The following is a 12,996-nucleotide window of genomic DNA, read 5'->3' on the forward strand; positions in this document are numbered from 1 at the left end:
ACTCTGGCAGTCACTCCAACACCAGAGACGATGAGGAACTATTAAATATTGACGGGAATGAGATAGAGGAAGCTATCAAGAGAGTGAAACACAGGAGGGTTCTGGGAGAGGATGACATCACGGTGGAGGAGCCTACAATAGGCTCAGCGGCCTAGGCACTTCTTAGACTCTTCAGAGAGATATGGTAACACAAAGTGATTCCCCACAGAATGGAAGCACTCAGTCATTATTCCCACACACAAGAAGGAGGACAAGCTGGACTGCTCAAAACACGGGGGCATAAGTTTGTTGTACCATAGCAGCAAGACCTTCTCCATTATCCTGCAAAAAATCAAGGGCAAAACAGAGGAAGTCCTAGCAGTGGCCCAGTGTGGATTCAGAGCTAATAGGAGCAAAACTGAGCAGATCTTCACTTTGAGGCAACTGACAGAAAACACAAAGAATTATCTGTTACATCAACTTCAGGAAGGCATTCGATAGCATTTGGAGGAAAGGACTTTAGGAAACAATGAGGTTCTACAGGTACACAGAGCAAATCATAAGAATACTAGAAAATGCCTATACAACACCTTTGCGAAGTCGTGGAGAACTAAGTGATGAGTTTAAGACAATCACAGGGGAGCTGCAGGGATGCGTCCTCTCACCGCTCTTTAATATAATCCTGGAATTAGCAATAGCAACAGCCCTGGAGGATGAGGAGATTGGCGTACAGAGAGGTGGTGTGAAAATCAATAACTTGTGTTTTACTGACGATGTACTACTTGCTGAAAGTCCGAATGAGCTGCAGGCCGTGGTAAATAGAGTGGTGGAAGTCAGTGAAAGCTTTGGTGTGAGAGGAAACATCGCGAAGACTGAGATGCTACACTTGGGAAGGGAGCATAAGGATTTTACCACTGTAATAAAGAATCAGAACCTCAAGCTAACAATCAACTTTGTCTATCTGGGAGGGAACTATTTCAGACGTCAAGAGGCAGACAGGGATAGCTAGGGCTGCATTTCAGGCACTAGGAGAGGTTTGGTCAGCAATAGACATAACGACAACAACAAAATCACAAGTATATGAGACACTTGTCCTGAGCTGCCTTCTTTACAACTCTCTGCAACCTGGACAATGAAACGCTCCTGATGTGTTTGAGATGGCGTGTCTCAGGAGGATTTCAGGTATCACAAGAAGAGAAGACATTAAGAAACATCTCCATCTACAGAAGGAAGTAAGCTACAGGATGCGGCAACAGCACTTGAGCTACTTCAGCCATGTTATGAGAATGAATAATGGCGATACCCAAAGACAGCACTGCTGAGAGGAATGCACAGGATGAGGCGAAGAGCAAGGCCCAGAATACAATGGACAGACAGCATAAAGGAGGACTGTGGAACCTTGGGTATGACAATAACAGAGCACCTAGCACTGCCCAGGATAGGAACTGGAGAGCCACCATAAACAGGCTGCCCATGCATGAAGACGCATTGCCAGGGCATTGATGATGACAGAAATGGTTCAGCCATTAAGAGTACTTGCTGCTCCTGCAGAGAACCCAGGCTTATTTCTCAGCACCCACAGCTCACAACTCCCTATTTCTGGTTCCAGAAAATTTGACTCTGTCTTCAGGTCTCTGTACACGAGTGGTACATTTACATATATGCAAGCAAAACACACACACACACAAAACTAAATAAATCTTCTTACAAACAAAAAAAAATATATTCTAAATAGGGTTGTCACTTCTCTCCCCAAATATAGATACTTCTAACCACATCACTTTAATAAGTGTGAGTCCAGAATAAGGTAGGCTAACTGGCTAATAAGTTCGCTATCGCAAACTAACGTGACAGTAGATGTCTGGAGCCTTGGGATAGGTTCTGAGGCAGAGCATGTCTTATCATTGTGTGAGTCATATATGGGAAATAAGATACACACAGTACTCAGTAGCTATCTCAGACCTAGGAAAGTAAAGCCCTCCACCAGACTGGCCTGCAGGCAAGTCTGTGGGGTAATCTTTTTATTAATGTCAATATGGTCAGAACCAATCCTGCGCAGGTGATCCAGGTTTGCATAAGAAAACAGACTGAGCATCAGATCTCATTACAGATGGTTGTAAACCATCCTGTGGCTGTTGGGGACTGAACTCAGGACCTCTGTAAGAGCAATCAGTGCTCTTAACCTCTGAGCCAGGTGGATCTCTGCAAGTTCAAGGCCAGCCTGGTCTACAGAGCGAATTCCAGGACAGGCTCCAAAGCTATAAAGAGAAACCCTGTCTGAAGAAATTTTTTTTAAAAAAGGAAGGCCGGGCGGTGGTGGCACACGCCTTTAATCCCAGCACTCGGGAGGCAGAGGCAGGCGGATCTCTGAGTTCGAGGCCAGTCTGGTCTACAAGAGCTAGTTCCAGAACAGGCTCTAGAAACCACAGGGAAACCCTGTCTCAAAAAAAACCAAAAAGGAAGAAAGCAGGCTGAGCAAGTTATTGAGAGTGAGTCAGTAAGCAGTGTTCCTCTATGCTTCCGCTCCTCCCTGGCATCCTCTGATGATGCACTCTAACCTATAGGATGTAACCAGCCTTTTTCTCCTTGAACAGCTTTTGGTCAGTACTTCATCACAGTAGTGGAGAAGCAAACCAGGACACGTGCTTGCATTGCAGCTGACATGGTGGTACATTACCTGTCTACGACATGTCTGGCATTCCTGAAGCTGAGGCAAGAGAATCACAAGTTCAAAACTAGCCTGAACCACATTAGAACAAACACCTTCCCCACCACAAAAATAGAGAGAAACACAAGCCGCACAGACACTATTATTTTTTGTATAATCTGTGACTAGTATCTATGCCAAAAAATGTTTATCTAACTACTAAGAAGTATATAACTGGATAAACTTACCACATCAAGTTTTGCCCAGGCATCATAATCATAAGATTTTATTCTGTTTTTTGTGTTTTCCTCTTTGGTTTTTTTGGAAGAATCCTTAGCTTTGACTTTCTTCTTTTTCCTAAAATTCCCATTTCGAATAGGAGGTAAATTCTAAACAAGAGAAAGAAAAACAAAAGCTTTGAGCACTTTGACACTTTGTTGCTTTTGTATACTAACAATGTATGAAGTTATCACTAAATGATACTTTCTTTTTTTGTTTTGTTTTGTTTTATTTTGTTTTTTTGAAACAGGGTTTCTCTGTATATGCCTGGTTATCCTGTAACTCACTCTGTAGACCAAGCTGGCCTCCAACTCAGAGATCGACCTTTCTCTGCCTCCTAAGTGCTAGGATTAAAGGTCTGTGCCACCATGCCTGGCACTAAAAATATTTTCAAATAAGAATTTTTTTTCTCAACTTAATTTGCAAGTGCTTCATTTTATCGTATTGATTACGGGGACTGGAGAAATAGCTCAGTGAGTAAGAGCACTTGCTATGCAAGCAAAAGGACCCGAGTCTGAATCCCCAGCCTCCTGGTAAAAGAGACATGGCCACGCATGCCTGTGACTGCAGCGGGAAACAGAGACAAGCAGAACTCAGGAGCTCTCAGGCCGGTCAGCTTAACTGCTAGAACACAGGATATGACAGGTCACTGAAAGACCTGTGTCCAAATACAAGGAGTTGAGACATGTACCACATGGGCACATTCATGAACATGCACACCTAGGCATACAAAACATACACACAAAAAAAGCAGTGATTGTAAGTTCAACTCATTATTTGATGAATGCTGCAGATTGTTCAATCACAAAAGTATTAACCTGAAGTATGAATTATGCCTTTAAATTTACAACTCTAAATTCAAACTTCAAAGCCTGATTTTCAGTTAGTAGGATAAATAAGCACAAGTTCAAAGACACCTGGTATGCTTACAACTGCTACATACAGCATGAAAACCTAGCCAGATTTAAACACACTAGCTTAATACAAATAGCTCAACCTAACTAGGTATGGTGGCACATGCTTTTAATCCTAGCACTCAGGAAGCTGAGGCAGGCAGATCTCTGTGAGTTCAAGGCCAGCCTGGTTTACAGAACTAGTTCCAGGACAGACAGGGCAACATGAAATCCCTGTCTCGGGGGAAAAAAAAAAAAAAAAAAAAAAAAAAAAAAAAAAAAAAAAGCACTATCACATGACTATCCTTTCAATAAACACCAAGATTTAGAATATCTTATGACAGTTAACACATTATTCAAACTCGGTAAGCAGGGTCTCTGAAAATGTTAATGGTGACATAAACCACTCCAATCTCAGCATTTTTATGTTTTGTTAACAGGATCTCATGTAGCCCAGGCTAGACTCAAACTCTCTACATAGCCAAGGAGGACCTTGAACTCTTGAGCCTTCTGCCTCTACCTACTGAGTACTAGGATTACAGGCAATTTCAGGCTTTTCAGAACACATTTTACAAGGTCACACTTTTTTAAAAAATACATTTCTGGATCAGTAATGTGCTTGGCAGGTGAAAGTGCTTGTTGTGAGCTTGATGACTCAAGTTCAATTCCTGGAACCCACAGAGAACCAACTCCAGGGAGCTGCCCTTTAACTTCTAATCATGCCTGTGGCATGCTGGCACACATGCACACACACATACATTGTACACACACTAATAACAAATTATATTAACGGAAACCTTCATTTACCTCTTCAGGAACACCACTTTGCCTTCTTAGTTCCAGATCTTTTTGTTTAATGTCATTTTCCCAGTGCTCTAAATCCCTCATGAAATCTTGCAATTCCTCTGCATTTTGTTTTACTTGTAACTGTAATTCAATGGCTTTGCTTGTTGAAGTCATTCTGACCTGTAAAGTTTTGAGTATACACCCTATGGTTAGAATTGGGATGACAGATGCTTAAATTCACAATGGAGATGCATCTCCATAAACCCATCATAATTTAATGGTACTGTGAAACAGAAAACCGCATTTAAACCTGTTGTAGTGGTACATGCCTGTGAGGCCAACCCTCAGAAGACTGAGGCAGTAGGGTCAAAGGTCCAAGGTCACCCTGAGGTGCTCAACAAGGCCCCTTTCTAAATGCAGGGACACGGGACACTGCCAAGTGTGATGGTCACTACTATGCTGGCGTGGCATAAATAAACATAAATCAGAGGGTAAAATAGTAGAATTAACTAAGTGTTCAAACCTCAGCTGGGCTTTAAAAAGTGGGCCAGTTGAAGGAGTAACAGGAAGGAAAAGGCAGCAGAGAGAATGCTGAGGGAATGAAGAGCTTAGAAGTCGACACGGGACAGATCCTGAAATGCCAGGCCATGGGGTGTTATGTTCTAAAGGCCACGTAAAGGGACTAATGGGTAAAATAAAAATAACTGCTTAGGTGAGAAACTGGGAAATAAAGATTTAAATGATGTTCTAGATTTCTGCTTGGTAGGAACTGGTAATGTCATTTTAAGTCAAGAAATGAAATTTTGAGCAAGGTTGGAGTTGCCACTCAAGCCTGACAACTTAAGTCCAATCCTGGTGCCCACATAAAGGTACAAAGGGAAAACCAGCTCCACAAAAGTTGTTCTCTGACATGTATACCATAGCACATGCATGTACCATCTCACATCAAATATACATACAGCAAAAAACAATTAAAATTTTTGAAAAAGAAAAGCAATTTTAAAAGGGAGGGAACAACAGCAGAATGAGTTCAGTCTGGACTGTTGAATGTGGGTGCTTCGGGGTCGTCAGAAGGTAACTAGTAGGTAAAGGACTAGAGATAAATGTGGGTGACGCCAGCACTATTTTTGTTGTTGTTGTTTTGTTTTCGAAACCAGGTTTCTCTGTATAATAGTCCTAGCTGTCCTGGAACTCCCTTTGTGGACCAGGCTGGCCTCAAAGTCATAGAGATCCGCCTGCCTCTGCCTCTCTAGAGTTGGGATTAAAGGCACACACCGCCACCACCTGGCAACACCAGCATTAATAATAAAAGTAGAAACTCATCATGCATTTGAACATGCTTAGCCGCTGTAACTGATAGAATACTTAAAACAAGAAACTGGACAAAGCCTGAAGAACAGTAATACTTAGGGAACAGGAAGAGATGGCTACATCAGAAAAACTAGATCAGTATCTAGGGAGCTGAGAGGATATGAGAGCACTGTCACCAAAGACCTGAGAAAATTAGTTTAAGTGGGAAAGGTTAGCAGTGCCAAACGCCACATGAGCGCACATACCTGAAAAGGCCCTATAAAGAATGAGAATATACATAGGATTTAAGGGTAGAAATGAGTTAAATAAATTATATTATATGGGACTAGGGTAACTTTGCATTTAATAATGTTAAGACTTAATCCCAGCACTCGGGAGGCAGATCTCTGAGAGTTCGAGGCCAACCTGGTCTACAAGAGCTAGTTCCAGGACAGGCTCCAAAGCTACAGAGAAACCCTGTCTCGAAAAAAACTAAATAAATAAATAAAATAAAATAATGTTAAGACTCAATCCACTGAAGGCACATGAAGACTATAGCTGGGCACAGCTGGCCACTGTTTTCTATTCCAGTTCTTCAGGAGGTAGAGGGTGCATTACAAATTACAGTCAACAGGACAACTTAACAGACCTTGCCTAAGAATAATTTTTAAAGGGTTAGCATTTTCCAACAATTGAAAAAGGTGTTAAGTTCAAACCTGAAGACTGCAGGCAGATAGATAGATGAAAAGGGATAAAGTGATAAGACCGGGTACTTTAAGGTAGAGAAACTATGGGGGTGAGAGTAGGGACTTAACAGCCTTTTCTCCCCACTAAAAAGAGACTGTTTGGGGTGCAATGGATCTTCTGACTCCGTCTCGACAACACAGTTTAAGCTTCAACCAGTGTACACATTGGTTATGCGCATGCATTTCATTCATAAACAAAACTAGTATAATGCTTTCGCTAGAGACAAACCAGCACAAATAGACACAAGACCCTGAAGTGAGTTAAATAAATAACTAGCCGTGAGGTGATGCTGCATGCCTTTAATCCCAGCACTCAGGGGGCAGAGGCAGCCGGTTCGAGGCCAGCTTGTTCTACTACAAAGTTTATAGCAGGACAGCCAGAGAAACGGAGGGGGGCGGCACCATGAAATGCAGCAGAGCCAAAAGCTCTTCTTCCGCCACCCACCCGCCCTCGGGACCTACGACAGCCCGGGATACAGGCGGGATTCGTTACGCGGGCAACCAGAAACGTCCAGCGCCTGGCGAAACACCCTCACACCCTGGCCAACAGGAGGCGACCACCACCGTAGAGCGGGGACGGAGAGCCGGCTCCCGGCCAGGCCGAACGCGCAGGCCTCGGCGGCGCGCGGAGCCCACTCAGGAACCGGCCGCGCAGCCCCGCTGCCCGGCCACCGCCCCCGCCTACTCCCGACCAGGCGCAGGCCGGCCCCGCGCTCCCGCCCGGCACCCCGAGCGCCCCTGCAGCCGGCGGTAACGGGAAAGCGTGCTCACCCGCCCCGGCCGTCACCACACACCCACCGCAGCCAGGGAGACGCGCGGCGTCACACGCCGCCGCCGGAGCCTTCCCACAAGGACCCGCGCGCCGCTCGCGCGTGCGCAGAGGGTTCGGCTCCCGCGCCCGGCAGGTCTGGGTCGGGTAGCTCGCGGACAGACTGAGTATTTAAGTAAACTGAGTGTGAGAACCCGAAATGTGCGCCCATCCTGATGTATTCTGAACCCCCCAAACAATAGGAATTTAACTTCCCTCGATTGTGTCTCTGAGAGCAGCCTTGTTTTCAGCTAACGAGATGTTTGTAGCCTCTGCATGAGGATCATAGAAAGTTAGTTACTTCTAAGAACCGTCTACAGTAGTAACCCCGTTGTTTTCCCTCTAAGGCTTGCATTTGACTGCTTGTCTTCCTTGTGCTTTTTGCTAGTAAGTAACCTTTTCTAAGAGTATCTGTGGATCTCAGGTTTGTGTCCGTCTTACCCTGGCTTATCTAAAACAGAGACTTTGAAACCTGCACCACTTGACTAAATTCAAAAAGAGAAACACTAATTGTAACTGAATGATCTCATGGTCATTGTTCCCTAATTTTGAGGCACCATCGTCCCACTCATGGCTGCCCTGTGAGCTCAGACATGACCAGCTTCTCTTTAGATGGCATGGCTCTCCACTTCTGTTGACAATTGTCTTTAAAAAAAAGCTTCTATAATACTGGCAAACTGTCTTATTTGATTTTTTCTATGAATAAACTATAGTTTTCTCAATTGAATTTATTTTTAATCCCTAAATAGTTATATTCAAAGAAACAATCTCTTTGTTTGCATTATATGTTGAAATTGTGATGGCCACTGGAAATAAACACACAAATACTGCTGCAGAAGTGACATGCTGCAGTGACTGTTGCAAGTGCTGTTGATTTCATGGCCCAATAACTGAACTCTTTCAGTCAGTTAAGTGTGGAAGGATTCTGACAACCATCATGAGTAGCCAGACAGTGGTGATGCATGCCTTTAATCCCAGTGTTCAGGAGGCAGAGGCAGGCAGATCACTGTAATTCTAGGCCAGCCTGGTCTATAAGAGCTAGTACCAGGAAAGGCTCCAAAGCTACAGAGAAACCCTGTCTTAAAAAAACAACAAAACAAAAGAAGCCGGGCGGTGGTGGCGCACGCCTTTAATCCCAGCACTCGGGAGGCAGAGGCAGGCGGATCTCTGTGAGTTCGAGGCCAGCCTGGTCTACAAGAGCTAGTTCCAGGACAGGCTCTAAAAAAGCTGCAGAGAAACCCTGTCTCGAAAAACCAAAAAAAAAAAAAAAAGAAAAAAAAACAAAAGAAGAAAGAAGGAAAGAAAGAAAGAAAGAAAGAAAGAAAGAAAGAAAGAAAGAGAAAGAGAAAAAAAAAGAAAAGTTAAAAAAGAAAAAAAAAAAAAAAGAAAAAAGTAAAAAAAGAAAGTTAAACTGGGTGTGGTGGCACACACCCTTAATCTCAGCTCTCTGGAGGCAGAGGCAAGCTGATCTCTGTGAATTTGAGGCCAGCTTGGTCTACAGAGTGAGTTCCATGACACCCAGGGCTGTTACACAAAGAAACTCTATCTCAAAAGAACAAACAAAGGGTTATTAACTAACTTCTTTGTTGGTTGGTTGTTTTGTTTTGTTTTGTTTTTGATTTTTGGTTTTGGTTTGTTTGTTTTTCAGAATACTATGTAGCCCAGGCTTTCCTGAAAATTAATCTGTGGCCACAGATCTTAAACTCAGGTTCTCCCTACCTCTTTGATGCACACGGGTGGCATTCACTCAGACAGGCTCTGGCCTCCAAGTACTAGGGCTATAGTGAGGAACTACCCACATTTACAAAGACAACATTTGAGCTTTGGGACTCTCTATACCATTCAGTTGTGTGAAAGAAAACCTGGAGTCAAAGTAACTTAAACACGACAGGAGATATTTCTCTATTACTTTTTTAAAGATATACTTATTTTTCAGTGTCTGTGAGAGTGTCTACATGTGTACCATATGAGTGCCTGGTGAGGCCAGAAGAGGGTATCGGATCCCCCTGAAACTAGAGTTACAGGTAGTTATGAGTCATCTCATATGGGTGCTGGGAACTGAACCCAGGTCCTCTGCATGAGCAGCAAATATTCTTGACTGATGAGCCAGCTCTCCAGCTTTGCTATTTCTCTCTTATATAAGACCAAGTATAAACAATCCAGCACTGGCATTACAATCAGTGTCAGAGAGAAGGTCCTACTAGATCCCTGCTTCCTTGTGAGCACAGAGCTTTCACTCACAGTACAATCTCAAGCTCCAGCGATATTATCTAAAATCAAGCAAGCAGGAAGGGACAAAAGTAAGAATAATACAACTTTCTACTTTTTAAGAATGCTTCCATAGGGGAGAGACAGATGGCTTTAGCGGTTAAGAATGCTCACTGCTTGGGTGGTTTGAATGAAAATGACCCCCAAAGGGAGTGGCACTACTAGGAGTACTAGGAGTACTTGTTGGAGTAGGTGTGGCCTGTTGGAGGAAGTATGTCACTGTGGAGGTAGGCTGTAAGGTCTCCTATGTTCAAGCTACACCCAGTGTCACAGTTCACTTCCTGTTGCCTACAAATCAGGATGTAGACTCTCAGCTACTTCTCTAGCACCACATCTGCCTGTGTGCCACTGTGTCCCACCATAATGATACTGTACTAAACCTCTAAAACTAAACCAGCCCAATTGAATGCTTTCCTTTCAATGCATGGCTTTGCCAGGGTCATAGTGTCCCTTCACAGCAATAGAAACCCTAAGACACTGCTCTTTGAGAGAACCAGAGTTCTGTTCCCAGCACCCACACCCACACTGAGCAACACACAACTATCTGTAATTCCAACTCACTTGTACATGAGTGCCATTCATTCACACAGATACAAACACATACACATAAACAAAAATAATGCCCATCTTTTTTTTAAGTTTCTTCCAAATGAGACATTGTTTATAAAAACACTGTTTATCACAGCCTGAGACACACTAAGATCTTAACAAATGCTACTTCTCCTGCAAAGCTAAGGTATGGACGCTGGGTTACATTAGCTTCTTTGTGTCTCTCTGTCTCCCAGTTATTTAAAGGAGACTTTGAGAGAGAAGAATAAGAGTTACAAGTATTAGGGATCAGTGGGTGGAAGTTAAAGTTAATCTAGGACAGTGAATTGTCTCTCCCAGTGCAAAGCAAAATGTGCATAAGTCAGACAAGTAGGAATAATAAGAAATATCAGACAAATAGGAAATAATAAAGAAAAAGTCAGACAGATAGGAATAATAAACATGGGCTGGAGAGATGACTCAGCAGTGAAGAGTTCTTGCTGCTTTTGAAGATGACCTGGGTTTAATCCCCAGGACCTGCATGAGGGTAGAGCTCACAACCACCTGTAACTCCTATTCCAAGGAATCAGACATCCCCCGCTGGCCTCCAGGGACCAAGCAGGCATACATGCAGGAAAAATATTCACATATAAAATATTTTCAAAAGTGTGGTGGCATACACCTTTAATTCCAGCACTAGGGAGGCAGAGGCGGCAGATCTCTGTGCAGATCTTCAAGGTCAGCCTGGTCTACATAGTCAGTTCCAGGATAGCCAGGGCTACAAATACCCTGTCTAAATAAAAAAAAAAAAAAGGAAAAGAAGGAATGAAAGAAGGAAGGAAGGAAGGAAGGAAGGAAGGGAGGGAAAAGAATGCTAAGAAGAATGACATGTTATAAAAATAACATGTCGGGTTGGAGAGATGGCTCAGAGGTTAAGAGCATTGCCTGCTCTTCCAAAGGTCCTGAGTTCAATCCCAGCAATCACATGGTGACTCACAACCATCTGTAATGAGGTCTGGTGCCCTCTTCTGGCCTGCAGGCATACATACAGACAGAATATTGTATACATAGTAAATAAATAAATAAATAAATAAATAAATAAATATTAAAAAAAATAAAAATAACATGTCTTATTCCATATGATATAAATATACAAATAACATTGCTAATTTCACATTGATAGTAGCTTTCTCATGTTACTGTTGAAGATGCTGATCTGAACAAGAAATTTGTCCATGTGGTCAGACCCTGGCTAGACACACACAACCTGACTTCAGTATCTGCACCTTGACCACTATGTCCCACTAACTCTTCTCTTGCCCAGGAACACTCCTGGGGAGGGCAGGATAACCTGCTTTATCCATCCAGGTCTGTACTACTAGGAGTTAGTCCTGCCTGATATCTTCCTCAAACTGTGGCCTAAATAATCTGCGAGAAGTCGCTCAGGAATCTCCTCCCCTTCCGTAGTCACAGACGCTGTTTCCCAGTGTTCTTCTTCTCCTCCCATGTGTGATCAAGGGGACTGGTACTGGGGCCAAAGCTCCCAGTCCCCATTCTTCCCCCACCCCACGTGTGATGCTCTTTATTCATGTTACAGGTACCAGGAAGACTTCTTCCTCCTCCTGGCTACAGAGTCTTCTGAGCCCCAGTGGCTTCACCCAAGCCCACACTCTGTGATCCAGGCTGCAAAGACCTCCACTCCTGCTCCAGGGAGGAGGCCAGAAGACCGACAGAGTCAACATATACAAGGATGAAACACATTCAGGTTTTCTCCAGTGCCTTTAATTGGAAACATGATGTCTCTAAGCTTTGGTACAAGGCTGGTGCTGTGGGGCCACACCTGGCTCCTGAGCATCAGGGGTCAATAAATATATCATAGAGATGGAAACAGGAGCCCCAGGGTCCCTCTTCTACCAGCCTAGGATGTTCCAAATTATGGCAGCTGGATAAACCTTAGTATAATTGCCAGTGACACCAAGTGAGAGAGTCTTTTCTTTTTTGGATGCCCAATCTTCCTCCTATGAGGGCTGTTCTTTTGAAACAAAACAAAGCTCTATGTGGGATCAAAACACGTGTCTGTTACTGCACTAAATGTCTGCAAGTGGGAAACGTCTAGAAGCAGATGCTGATGTGGCCATACAGACATCTAGGATCGAAGAGGCCACCTGCCCTAGCCCACTTACAACCGCGCAACCCCTGACTCCACACGCTCACAGATTTGACTCTCTGAGACTTTCCTGCTTGGGTCTAAGACCTGCTTCTTTGGGGCCCAGCACAAGGCTGAGTCTCAGTTGCAGAGACAGCCATTTGGAAACCCCGAATTTCTACCACTGGTTCTTCCTACAAACACCAGAAGACACCTCACAGTCATAATACTGTCTGCATCACCCTCTCCCCAAGCCCCATGCAGGAAAAAAGGGAAGACCCTCCCCTTCACATTAAAGGGAATATGAGGCCAAGGACTTGCTCATGGCCCCACTACACTTTAAAGAACTCTTGAGGGCTGCTACCTTTGCCAGACAGAGAGGGGCTCTATTTCTTAGATCATGTTACTAAAATATAAGACAACAAAGATTTGGCTGATTCTCTACATTTTTCCAATTGTATCCTTTCTTCTCTCTCCCACATGGGCATTTCTAGAGTTGAGATCTCTTTCATAAAACTGGGGTTTGGGGTTCCTCCAAGACTAGTCTCTCCCCTCCCCAGTAAAGGGCAAATAGCACCTGGATCTGGCTTGGCCCCCTGCCCTCATTGCCCATCTGGCTGCAAACT

The 12,996-nt window shown here is 43.8% G+C and overlaps 1 protein-coding gene across 3 annotated transcripts in view; it reads right to left on the bottom strand.

The window, feature by feature from the left end:
• The window catches only part of Rpap3 (RNA polymerase II associated protein 3), a 34,903-nt gene extending 27,441 nt beyond the window's left edge, over positions 1–7,462 (bottom strand). For 2 of the 3 annotated variants that reach the window (XM_038343772.2, XM_038343770.2), the window contains exons 1-3: positions 7,392–7,462; positions 4,606–4,764; positions 2,875–3,015 (exon numbers count right to left, since the gene is read on the bottom strand). In XM_038343772.2, the coding sequence (XP_038199700.1) occupies positions 2,875–3,015; positions 4,606–4,758 (294 nt within the window). In that variant the 5' untranslated portion in view covers positions 4,759–4,764; positions 7,392–7,462. The remainder of the gene's footprint in view (positions 1–2,874; positions 3,016–4,605; positions 4,765–7,391) is intronic. The other variant, XM_038343771.2, reaches the window with a different exon arrangement.
• Between the last annotated feature and the right edge of the window lie 5,534 nt (positions 7,463–12,996).

Source organism: Arvicola amphibius, chromosome 9 (genome assembly GCF_903992535.2).
Source record: "Arvicola amphibius chromosome 9, mArvAmp1.2, whole genome shotgun sequence".
NCBI classification, from domain to species: domain Eukaryota; kingdom Metazoa; phylum Chordata; class Mammalia; order Rodentia; family Cricetidae; genus Arvicola; species Arvicola amphibius.